General features: G+C 42.1%; 1 protein-coding gene across 1 annotated transcript; it reads left to right on the top strand.

Annotated features, from left to right (window-relative positions):
• The first annotated feature begins 8497 nt into the window (after nucleotides 1–8497).
• Nucleotides 8498–9004, top strand: LOC138899666 (uncharacterized). Its single transcript, XM_070186346.1, has one exon. It carries the CDS (start codon nucleotides 8498–8500, stop codon nucleotides 9002–9004), a length of 507 nt encoding a protein of 168 aa, XP_070042447.1.
• The last annotated feature ends 4373 nt before the right edge of the window (nucleotides 9005–13377 follow it).

Raw genomic sequence — 13377 nt, 5'->3', positions numbered from 1 at the left:
ATTTGATCGGTTTTCAAATATCCATTGACACCCTTACTTATGGGTTCAGGATTTTAATTGCCTTAAGTTACTGGGTTCTAAATTAATAATTTGTATATATTCAATGAACTTTTTAAGACAAATACAGAGTTCGAACTAAAGCTACTGAATTCGACCGAACCCGCTCTCGGCACTCTAGCTCTACCCCTGTCTTAGAGTTGAATCTTGTGCTCTTTAAGTTATGGTTCAAAGTTGATCTTAGAAAATGAGCAATGGAGTAATATAATGATCTCAAATTTTTTATCAGAATCTCCCAGCTACTCCATAAGAATATATATTATCTTAAACATAAACGAACATCTACTTTTCAGGGGAAGCATTTAAAATTGTCGAACTAAGTAATATTTAAAATAATAAATTTGTTACTAAAACAAAAGAAAATTGTAGTATACCACCCAAAAGGCCAAAACTAATCCATTTTAGTCGTGCTAAAAAATAGTTAGTTGTTGGGTGTGCCAACTGTTTGACCCAGAAGAGTGATTCTTGGTTTAAATAATTAAATCTATATATTAAGGGATTAAACCTAATTAATAATAATATTTTTAGATGTGAGTTATGAAAGCATGATTAATGTTGAACAGATCTGGTAGAAGAATAATAATAGTGTGCGACAATCATTCCAAATAGCGTGAATAATAAATAAGCACTAAATAGCAATGAACAATAATAAATGGCATTTGAGTAAATAAAGAAACGATTCACCCAATAAAGGAGAAGATAGATATTATTCCTTCTGACATTGATGAATGACAGACAAATCCTTTAATGTTCGAATTATCTTAGGATCTAGTGGGAAGTATGGAATAATATGGACAGGAATCTTGATAAAAAGATGTTGTTTGTCTCTTGATAAGAGAGAGAGAATCTTTTTATCAAAGTGTATTCTTACAAATGAATATCGCATGCCCTGCATCACTGTCTCTTTTCCTATATATATGACACATATCCCTAACATACCATAATAGTACAAGTGCAGAGAATATTCACTAGAATATTCTTTTTAATATCCTATTTTAAAAATTAATTATTACAGCTCTGCTAATGGTGCTCGATTCTGTTTGTCGTGGTCAAGAAGGTTGGACGGTATGGCGACGTGGCCTTTCGTGAGCCGCAAATTTTGGGGTTGCGTCATTTTTGGATCAAAGTGACGTCATGATATCATGTGTCATTATGGTGCATTTTTTCGATGCTTTGCGTCGTTTCTCATGCGTCTGCTGATTGGATCTACTACTTCGATACCTGTGCTAGGTAATAATGGCATAATTTCTTTGTTTCGATGCCCGAATTCTTATAAATAGGAATGTGAGGACACACACTCGTGTTTTACATACTTCCCCTATCGAAACCTTGTGCCTTCTTCTTCCTATTCCATTGTTGCGTATCTTCTTTTCCTGCTCTAGCGATCCTCTTTGCGTTTAACTTTTCATTACTTGAATACCCTCTCTTTATTCAAAACTATGGTTAACGTATCTTCTGGTCCCAGTGAAGGAAATAACCCGGTTCCCTTGGCGATGGTTTTGCCTCCTCACGCGGAGGGCGTCTCTGTTGCCGTGGAGGATGAGAACTTTCCCACGGTGGAGGAGATAATTCCTAGTGGTGAGAACGTCAGGTCTGACTTTACAAAGGCGCATGAGACTGAGCCCGAGATCTCCGAGTCGGGGATGAAAGAGGCCGATGTTTTAGAGCTTAGGGCTAAATTTGACATTCCCGCTCATATCGAGTTCGTCCCTGCAGGGCACGATGTGGTACAAGTCCACCGCCCCGGGTATTGTGCGTTCTACGACTACCCCTTTCATGCTGTCTACACTCTTCCCCTTAGCGGAGGAGTTCTGCCATTTCTATGGCATTTGCCTGGATCAGTTCTCGCCTTATATATACAAGCTCATTAGGATGTTTACTAAGTTTGCGGAATTGGCCGGGGTCGAGATCACGCTTCGACATTTGATGCATCTATTCGCCCGTAGTTTCTACAGGGGGACAATGTTAAACCATCGCCATCGAGGGGGCAAGTGCTTGGTGGTGAAGATGGATGATAAGGCGAGCCGGTAGTTCTGGCACAATTATTTCTTCGTCAGAACCGAGGACGTGGTGGCCAACGTAGATGGCTTCCCTGAAACTTGGAATTATACTCGTAAGTGTCTAACTTCTCTTCGTCGAGGCTTTTGATTTACTTGCTTAGTCATGAGTTCTGATCTCTTGCTTATCTCTTATGCAGCCAAGACTACGCCCCCTCCTTTGGTCAGGGACATTTCTGATTGGGTCAGCCAGCTCCCCCCTCACATCGCGGGAATTCGCGAGTGGCTGGACTTCTTTAGGAAATTTGGGCCTGCTCCCTCCTTAATCGGTGGCTCTCTTCATTTTGGCCTCTTAGTCGCTTACTATTTTATAGTTTGTGCTGGCTGACCCTCTTTTATTTTGCACTTCTTTTAATTCTAGTCCGAGGACCTTCGACGAGGCCGAGATCTCCCCTACCTGTATTCCGTAAGAGGAAACATGCTTCCTGGCGTTTCCCCCTCTACAACCGTGGCAAGATCTGCTTGCTCTTTGGTTTCTTCTTCGTCTACAACCGCGGAAAGGTCTGCTCGCTCTTCGGTTCCAGTTACTTCTACTTCAGCATCAATCTCTTCTCCATCTGTGTATATTCCAACGGCAGAGTCTCCAGCTTACCCTTTGTATCATCTAGTGGATGAGGGGGAGGAATCATCGCCAAGTTACGGGGATTTGGTGCCCCGTAAGAGAAGGTCAGTGGACGTTGGCGATGGGGCTGCCCGGGCCGTAGATTCTGTGATGGATGATTTTACTTTCCTTGAGATAGCGACCATAATTCTTGAAAGCAACGTCGAGCTGGCGTCCAAGATTTTGAGATCGGCGGAAGATGTAGAGACCGTATCTCTTCCTTTTGTGATGATGGAAGTCGAAGGGCCGGCTGCTAGGGTTTTTGATACTTCATGACAAGAGGGGCCATCGACCTCGCGGCCATCTAAAGGTGCTTCTTCGCCAGCCGATGAAAGAGGCAAAGACGTTGCGAAGGACGGCTATGAGATGGGCTACCTCAACGCCGTAGAGATGAGGATGATGGAAGAAGGTTTTACTCAGCTCGAGGTGAAGTTGGAGGGGTCCACGCGGACCATTGCGATTCCCATGGATCGTGATCTCGTGAAGAACACTGAGAACGTGGTCCTTGCCCTTGGTCCCCTTTACTCCGACGTGGAGGGTGAAACCCTCAAGGTGCTGAATGACGTTACCTTATCGAGGGGCATAGCCATCCTTGCTCTCAGGGTAAATTTTTCAAGGCTTCTAATTCCCTGTCTGTTATATTCAAAGTTTTGGGCTTCGTTTTATTGCTTTTCCCTTGTCAGCGTAGGCGTTCTTATTTTTGATTCCCTTTCTTTTTGTGACTACAGACCATGATCTTGGAAATTGAAAGTGCCCGAAGGGAGGAGAGGCGTAAAGCTATATTCAAGAAGCTGTAACGCAAATACTTCGAGTACCGCGGCAAGTACCGGGAGATCTACATGCGGTTTGACGAGGACAGCAATTTGGAGGCCCTTCGGGACGAGCTGAAGCAAAAGGATGACAAGCTGGTGAAGGACATCGAGAAGTGCAGTGTCCTCGATAGGATATTAAGAAATAAGGAAGAAGAGCTCGAGGTCAGAAGGGCCGTGGAGGCCCAATACGGCGACCTCCAGATGCAGGTGGTCGAGTTGTGCAGGCAATTGGAGGAGTGTCACTTGCAGATAGAGGTTCTTCATGACGAGTTCACCAAGAAACAAAACGAGCTGGATAGGGTGGATTTCGCTCGGTCGGAGGCTTCGAGGAAGACGGAGGCCCTTGGGTGGTGATCCGAAATCTTCGTTCTGAGTGGTAGAATGACTTGGAAACGGCAAGTCTAAAAGAAGAGAGGCTTGATGAGAGGGTCGGAGAGTTAGAGAAAGAAACTTCTGACCTCTATGACCGAGTTGCTGCTCTTGAGGTCGAGAAGGACCAATTACTGGCGCAACCGTCTTCTTCCCATAACTCGGACTTTCCTAATGTTCCTCGAGAGTTGTACGAGGAGTGATTCATGTCGAGACCCAGCTATACATGTTTCAAGATTTGCATACGGCAGGATCTGTTTCTGGGACCGCCTTTGAAGATGCTCGTGTTAAGGCTTGCAAAGCTCGAGTCGCTTGCGGGTACGACCCTGCTACGCTGGAGGTTGGTGAGGATGAGGGGGACAAAGGTATAGATCGGCTTGAGTAGAACGCCTGGTATGACGCTGCATATCTTGAGGGCGAAGGTGAGGGTGTTGAAGTTCATGAGGGCGACGTTGTTGAGGGTCAAGTCGGCAAAGATGTCGCAGACCGTGATAGCGATGGCAAGTAGTTTTCTTTTTTGACTATTTGTTTATTTTTGTTTGTAGCTGTTGGCGTCTTCATGAGCCTTTGTAAAAAATATTCTAAGTATGAAATGCCAACTTCGTTATTTGCATCTGATTCTCTTCTTGTGGTGTGTAAATGCATGCTGTTTAATTCTGTCGCTTGGTTGCCTTGATTTTCTAGCTGTAATCACTTAGTTCAAACAAGGTCGAACATATCCTGAGTTTAATTATATCCAAACACGAGTAGGTGTTAATTCGAACGAGGTCGAATTAAAACCTAGGTTTGATTATGGCTGATGGCCAATAGGTGTTAGTTCGAACAAGGTCAAGAATAACCTATGTTTAATTATGGTCGAGGGTCGGTGGGGTGTTAGTTTGAACAAGGTCGAACGTAACCTATGTTTAATTATGGCCGAGGGCCGGTAGGTGTTAGTTCGAACAAAGTCGAACATAACCTATGTTTAATTACGGCCGAGGGCTGACAAGTGGGGATTTTGACTGCTTATTAGCGCCTTTTAGCTTATGTTTTAGTCCAAAAGAAATTGAATTGTGTTCCCAAAACTAATGAAATTGTGCAAAATTGCAATAATGCTGGAAGTTTTGTCTCCCAAGATCAAATCCGACTCAAAAAGGGGTGTTCCAAAGCACAAGGCAATAAAGGGCGCAGAAGCACAAATGTGCGGTCCGCAGAAGAAATTACGGATCGCAGAATTCCATCTGCGGCCACAAACCAAGGAGAGAAGTTTAGCAGAACTTTGTGCAAAGTACGAACGACACATAAATTGTGCAGCCGCAAAACTAGGCTAAGAGTTGAAGATGAGAGAGTATGCAAAAAGACCAAGTCCAGAAGCCTCTGTGAATTGCGGACCGCACAAGAATTATGCGGCCGCAGAAGATTTGCCTTGCGGCCGCAAACCCAGATTTGTGCGGACGCAAAAGATTGCTTCGCGGCTACAATTCAGAAATATGGGGGCCGCGGAACTCCACTTCTTGCCAGATGAAGAAATCTGTGGACCGCACATGGAATTGTGCGGCCGCAGAACCTCCCGAGGGGCACTTTTGTCCTAGATTTTTAGCCTTGTATAAATAGACGAGTTTCACAAAATTAGGTGAAGTTTTGAACCTCTGAAGCTGCTGTAGTCGTTTTCCTTTATAACTTTAGGAAGTTTTACATTACTTTGGTGTATTTAGATTAGGTTTAATTATTTTAAGCTTCCATTATGAGTTTAATTAGTTTTTCTTCCTTATTTTCTTCAAACCCTATTATGAGTAGCTAGACTTTTACTAGGATTGTGACCCAACTGTAGTGTGTAAACCTTATGGGTATCTAATTTAGTGCTTGTTTATGATTGAGTGCTGATTATTTAGCTTAGTTCATGCTTTAATTCTAGAATTAATGGGTGCAAACATTAATTCATGCATATTTGACTTAGTCTCTACTTGAGAAAGAGGGACCTAGTCTAGGATAGCTTAGCTAAGAAATTGGGTCAATTAAGAGATAGATTAACCCAAATAAAGGGTTCAACCTAGAGATAGTAATAACCCGACTAAAGCTCTTATCAATTATTTTGGGTGATTACTATTTGGTCTTGAGAAAGCCAAATTGGGCAAAACCATTCTCTGAGTGAGAGGTATTGAGTGGGTAATTTAGAGTTGAGAGCTATAATACACCCCAATCAAAAAAATAAGCATTAAAGTATTTATCCCATTAGGCAAACACCTAGGTCATGGTCACAGCCCTAGGCTTTTTATCCATTTGAAAAAATCTTAAAATCAATTATCTCTAGTCTTCTTTCTTTACTTTGCAATCATTAAATTAACATTATAAATAGAAAACAAAATCCTTGTTATGGAAGTGCAATCTAGATACTCCAATTGCTCATTTGGAATATATATACCCCTAACTCCCATCTTAGCTCCTAGTGGATTCGACCCCGACTCCTAGCTGGGTGTTTATTATTGCATACGACCGTTTCATATCTCTATCGAGGTGTGCTTTGGACGTGATCAATTTTTGGCGCCGTTGCCAGGGAGTTAAAAATGATGTTAGCTATATATTTGGGTGTGTTTTTGGAATATCTTCATTTCCTTCCGTGTTACTAACTTGTTTGAGAAATCGTAGGTACAACCATCGCGAACAATGAGCTTGGAAATCTACCTTTGGGGGATGTAGACATCGAGGATGACCAAGTTGATGAGGTTACTCTTGAACCTCAAGCCAATAGAAGAGGCCGAGTGCCTCATGACAATGTCCCCGCTCCACCTCCACCTCCACCACGAATCGCTCCACACCGGGTGTTACCCAATGAAGGATATGCTAGTGCAATAGACCCTCCGCGTATTAGGGTGGGCAACATTCAAATCACCAATTTGATGCACACTTTGCTAGAGCAACGAGGTTTATTCACCGGTGATCCAAGTCAAAATGCATACAAATATTTGAAGGGGTTTGTGGACACTTGTTGTGGGAGCAAACAAACAAATGTCTCTGAGGATTCATTGATGGTAAGGCTTTTTCCCCTTCTCTCTACGAGGGAAAGCTTTAGATTGGTTGTAACGTTTGCCGAACCATTCCATTCACACTTCGGATGAGTGGGCGGAAAAGTTTATTTCTAAGTTTTTCTCTCCGGGGCACATGACTACACTTAGAGATGAGATGTTGGTATTCAAGCAAGAGCCAAATGAACCACTACACGAGATATGGGAACATTATAGAACAATGGTTAAGGAATGTCCCAACAATGATATGATGGAGAATATGATTCAACAAACTTTCTATCATAGGATCAACACAACCAACCAATGTGTAGTGAATCAACTTACCGGTGGGAACTTCATGCCTACGCCTTATGCAGAGGCGTGTAATTTTTTAGATGAAATGACGGAAACATCATCGACGTGGCAATCCCGAGCTAATGTTCCATAAGGTGATCCGAACGTGATCTACTTTCAGAAGGAGTTGCATGACCATGGGCAAGCCATTGCCGAATTGACTACTAGCATGAATCAATTAGCAAAGGCTAAACTTCAACTGGTGCAAAATACTAAGCAAGTCAATGCCATGGAGGGAGTGAACATGATGGTGAACAAAAGAAGGACCAAGGGTCCACAAGTGCAACATCAAGTGGAGAATTATGTGCAAGAAAATAGTGGTTTTGATCAAGATAATTCTTACAATGAACAAGAAGAGGAGGTGCAATATGTGAACAACTTCCAAAGGCAACGAAACAACTTCCAAGGCCCAAACCAACAACAATGGCGACCTCAAAACAATCAAGGCAATTAGAATTCTAACAACCAAGAAAATTAGAGTGGTGGCAACAATCAAGGGAATTGGCCTAACAACAATAATCAAGGAAATTGAAGTGGCAGTAACGAAGGAAATTGGGGGGGGGTAACAATCAAGGCGGATGGAAAAATAATCAAGGAAATCGGGGGTCAGGTTTTCAAAGGCCCCCGATGTATCAACAATTGAGCAACCCACCTCCTTATCCTTCCCATGGTCCAAGTTCTTCAAACAATGAGATGTGGCGTATTGAGAACATGTTCAAACAAATGATAGAAAAGAATGCCTATTTGGATGCCCAACTTGCCTCACACAACACATCGATCTGCAACTTAGAATTTTAAATGTAGCAAATCTCTCAAGCTCTAAATTCTCGTCCTAAAAGGGCACTACCAAGTGACACGGTAGTAAGCCCAAAGTGTGGAAACAACACCGGGCATGTCATGTCCATTACTACAAGAAGTGAAAGATGTGGGAATGCACCCACCTTAAGTCAAAATCAACTTGTGAACGAAGAGCAAGTGGTACAAGAAGAAGAGGTCCTGAACAATGTGGTGCAATCAAATGATGAAGTTCAAATTGGTATTGATGAAAGTGTGGAAGAGACTCAAGATGAGGTGAACTCGTCTAGGGATCACATTATTGACATACCGGAGCCGATAGTGCAAAAGGCTAAGGCACCATTTCCTAAGCCTCCACCTCCATACCCTCAAAGACTTGCCAAGAAAAATGGTAAGAATCAATTCAAGAAGTTCATTCAAATGATGAATAGTCTCTCAATCAATATGCTATTAGTTTAAGCTTTGGAGCAAATGCCCGGTTATGCAAAGTTTATGAAGGATCTCGTGATAAAGAAGCGGTCAATGAATTTTGAAACTATCAAAGTCACTCATCAAGTGAGTGCAATTGTGCACTCAATGGCTCCTAAGTTAAAGGATCCTGGTGCTTTCATGATTCCTTGTACAATTGGAAGTGCCGAATTTGCTAAAGCTCTTTGTGATCTTGGGGCGAGTATCAATTTGATGCCCTATTCGGTTTTCAAGATCTTGGAAATTGGGCAACCAAGACCCACCTTTATGAGATTGCAAATGGCCTATCGTACTATGAAGATACCTTTGGGAGTGATTGAAAATGTCTTGGTTCGTGTTGATAAATTCATTCTTCCGGTGGATTTTGTCATTCTAGATTATGAAGTTAATTATGAGGTACTGATTATTCTTGGAAGACCTTTCCTTGCTACGAGGAAGGCTCTTTGTGATTTTGAAGCCGGAGAACTCACTTTTTGGATTGGTGATGAAAAAGTGGCATTCCATGTGTAAAAGTCCATGCGACAACCAAATAGCAATGAGGTGTGCTCTTTTGTGGAATTGGTGACTGATGTTATTGTTGATGAAACAAGTGCTATGAGTAATATTGGTGATATATTGGAGGCCATCTTGCTCAACTTTGATGATGACGATATGGATGTCTTCATGGAATATGTGAACTCTTTGCAAGGAATGGGGTCGTACAATTATGCACCCCAAAAATTATCTTTGGATCTTGAAAATAGGACAACTCCTCTTACAAAGCCTTCCATTGAAGACCCTCCTACCTTGGAGTTGAAGCCATTGCCTCCACAACTTCGGTATGGATTTCTTGGCCCTTGATCTACTCTACCGGTTATTCCTTCCTCTTGTCTGACTAACATGCAGGTAGATTCTTCATTGGCGGTGCTACAAAAGAGGAAGAAGGCTATTGGGTGGATATTGGCGGATATTTGGGAAATAATCCCCGCCTTTTGTATGCATAAGATCAACTTGGAGGAAGACGCCAAACCATCTATTGAACATCAAAGGAGACTCAATGAGGCTATGCAAGAAGTTGTCAAAAAGGAGATTATCAAATGGTTGGATGTCGGGGTTGTCTACCCCATCTCCGATAGTTCGTGGACTTCTCTGGTTCAATGTATGCCAAAGAAGAGGGCATGATGGTGGTCACCAATGACAAGAATGAGTTGATTCCTACAAGAACGCTGACCGGTTGGAGAGTGTGTATGGACTATCACAAGCTCAACAAAGTTACAAGAAAGGATCATTTTCCACTTCCCTTCTTAGATCAAATGCTTGATAGATTGGCCGGCCGTGTTTTCTATTGCTTTCTTGATGGGTATTCGGGCTACAACCAAATCCTTATTGCTCCGGAGGATCAAGAAAAAACAACATTTACATGTCCCTATGGTACTTTCTCCTTCAAGCAGATGCCATTTGATTTATGCAATGCACCGCCGACTCTTCAAAGATGTATGATGGCTATTTTCACGGATATGGTGGACTACCTTGAAGTTTTCATGGATAACTTCTCGGTGGTTGGAGATTCTTTTGATGATTGTCTTGCAAATTTAGATAAAGTATTGGCAAGATGTGAAGAAATAAATTTGGTTCTCAATTGGGAGAAGTATCATTTCATGGTCGAGGAAGGCATTGTCCTCGTCCACAAAATCTCAAATAATGGAATTGAAGTTGACAAGGCAAAGATTAAGGTGATTTCTAAACTTCCACCTCCATCTTCGGTGAAGGGTGTGCAGAGTTTCTTAAGCCACGCGGGATTTTACTGACATTTCATCAAAGATTTATCTAAGGTGGTGAACCCGTTATTCAAGCTTCTTGAGAAGGATGCTAAGTTCAACTTCGATCATTATTGCATGCGAGATTTTGAATTGTTAAAGTTCATGTTGACAACTACTCCCATCATCACCGCTCCAAATTGGAGTGTCCCTTTTGAACCCATGTGTAATGCAAGTGACGTACAATTGGGGCTATTTTGGGGCAACACATCAACAAGATTTTTCACCCGATCTACTATGCTAGTAAGACCAAGAATAGTGCCCAAGTCAACTACACCATTACGGAGAAAGAGCTCCTTGACATTATGTTTGCAATTGAGAAGTTTCGCCCGTACTTGATGGGTGCAAAGGTCTTTGTGCACACGGATCATGCGGAACTTTGTTATCTTATGAGAAAGAAAAATTTCAAAGCTCGGTTGATGTGATGTGTGCTTTTGTTGCAAGAGTTTGATATTGACATCCAAGATAGAAAAGAGAGTGAAAACCAAGTGGTGGATCACTTGTCTCGTTTGGAGGAGGAGGGGAGGCCGCATGATGGCCTTGAAATCAATGAATCCTTCCCCAATGAGCAACTCTTGGCTATTTCAATGAAAGAGGTTCCATGGTTCACGGACCTAGCAAATTTCCTTGTGTGTGGAATCATCCCGGATGAGTTCTCTTCAAACCAAAGGAAGAAACTCAAACGGGATTGTCAAGATTATTATTGGGATGAACCATACCTTTTCCGAATTTGTAAGGATGGGGTGATTAGAAGATGTGTACCGGAAGAAAAGCAAGGCGGCCAAAGGGCTAAGTTGTGGTTTCTATTGGCCCACTCTTTACAAGGATGCTAGTGAGCTAGTGAAACGATGCGATGAATGTCAACGGGCTGGTGGAATCTCAAAGAAAAATGAAATGCCTCTCACTACCATTTTGGAGATTGATTTTTTTGATGTGTGGGGTATTGAATTAATGGGTCCTTTTGTGAGTTCTTGTGGAAACACCTACATCTTGGTCACGGTTGATTATGTGTCCAAATGGGTTGAGGTCGTTGCTCTACCCAACAATGAGGCGAGAAGTGTGGTGGCGTTCTTGAAGAAGAATATTTTTACAAGGTTTGGTACTCCACGGGCTATTATAAGCGATGGGGGGTCACATTTTTGCAACAATGCTTTCGACACTTTACTTAGCAAGTATGGTGTTACTCATAAAGTCACGACTCACTATCATCCACAAGCTAGCAGTCAAGTGGAAGTCTCCAACCGGGAGATAAAGAGTATTTTGTCAAAAATAGTGAATGCTAACCGGACGGATTGGTCCAAGAAGCTTGATGATGTATTATGAGCTTATTGTATGGATTAAAAAAGACATATCAAAATGTTGACATACCGGTTGGTGTTCAAAAAAGCTTGTCATCTTCCGGTGGAACTTTAGCACAAAGCAATGTGGGCTCTAAAGAAGTTGAATCTTGATTGGGATGTAGCCGCTAACTTGAGGGTTGCACATTTGAATGAATTGGATGAGTTCCGGTACCATGCTTATGCAAGTTCATCCTTGTATAAAGAAAACATGTATGAAAAATACATTTGGAACAAAGAGTTCAAGATGGGAAATCTTGTGTTGCTATTTAACTCAAGATTGAGGATGTTTCCCCGGAAGTTAAAGTCTGAATGGAGTGGTCCTTTTGAAATTATGGGTGTGACACCTTTTGGTGCATTGGACTTGAAGAACAAAAATAATGAAGTATTCCAAGTCAATGGTCACCGGGTGAAACACTATTTGGGAAAAGTTGGAGATAGCCATGTCGTGGCGATCATTCATTTCAATTGATGGTATTTTGCGTCGTGCCACAGCGTTAAATCGGGCTCTTCTTGAGAGGCAACTCTTGTTTCTTTTTCTTTTGTAGTTAGGCATTATTTCTGTGCTAACTTTATTTGAAGTGTGCTACAGGGATAAGTGTGACTTACAGGAATTGTGGATAGAAATCTGGCTAAGTGTTAAAAAAATTGCGGACCACAGTTAAATTATGCGGACCACACATTTATAGTTATTGCAGCAAAAGTGCACTGCGGCCGCACAATTATCTTGCGGACTGCACAAATGGGAGGTGAAAAATGTCAACTCTCTGAAGTTTGGTCTGTCAGAGAAAAGGTCAATCTGCGGCCGCCAAAGAAAATCTGCGGCCATAACATGAAATTTGTGGCCGCACACAAAATTTTACGGACCGCAGACAAGATGCCGACTTAAGCTCACCAGGTAACAGAGTGCGGACCGCACATGAAATTGTGCGGCCGCACTCTCCCCTCCTTCCCTTAGAAAACCAAGTAGTATAAATAGAGGGCTAAGGGTAACTGTTACGTTTTTTTTCCCTCTCTAAGCACAAACACAGTAATCTCTTAAAATTCTTGGTGAATCTATCTGTACACACATACAACATCTTTGATCAGCCATTCCTCAAACTCATTCATCTAGTATGCTTCAATTTATTGTTAATCTTTTTCTTTTAATTTGTAGATTTTCAGCCATTTTTAGGCCATTTGTCAATAAAATTCAGTTGTGTATTAATATGGGGTAAATCTGTAGTGGGTTAACTAGTACATGCTCTATCGGGACTGGGTCAACTGCATTTTCATGCCTTTGTGTTATTACCATGTGAAAATTTGCACAAAAAAATTGCAAAACCAAGATAGACATACTGGACTGTTCGTAGTTCTTTTGAATTCTGCGGCCGCACTTGAAATTGTACGGTCCGCAGAAGTTGATCTAAGGCAACATTAGTGAGGAAGGGGTCTACGGCCTCAAGGTAAAATGTGTGGACCCCAAAATTCCTATTGCAACCGCAGAACAACCCTTTTACTGTCATTAGAGAGTCTACAAAATTGTGACTCAAATATGCGGCCGCAGGTCTAATTGTGCGGACCGCAAAAATCATGTTGCAGTCGCACAACAGCCAATTCTCTGTCATTAGAGAGTTAGCACATTTTGGACTTCTGAGTTGCGGTCGCAATTGAAATTATACGGACCGCACTTCACTTTTTACGCCGCAAGACAAAATATTCGGTCCGCAAGGCCTCATCTGCGTCCGCAAGAAAATTATGCGGACCACAG

Source organism: Nicotiana tomentosiformis, chromosome 10, assembly GCF_000390325.3.
Source record: "Nicotiana tomentosiformis chromosome 10, ASM39032v3, whole genome shotgun sequence".
NCBI lineage: Eukaryota > Viridiplantae > Streptophyta > Magnoliopsida > Solanales > Solanaceae > Nicotiana > Nicotiana tomentosiformis.
The sequence above is the reverse complement of the archived record's forward strand: the minus strand, read 5'-3'. Positions and strand labels throughout refer to the sequence as shown.

Coding starts and splice junctions, on each gene's coding strand:
- LOC138899666 (XM_070186346.1), top strand. CDS start 8,498: ATGCCCGGTTATGCAAAGTTTATGAAGGATCTCGTGATAAAGAAGCGG.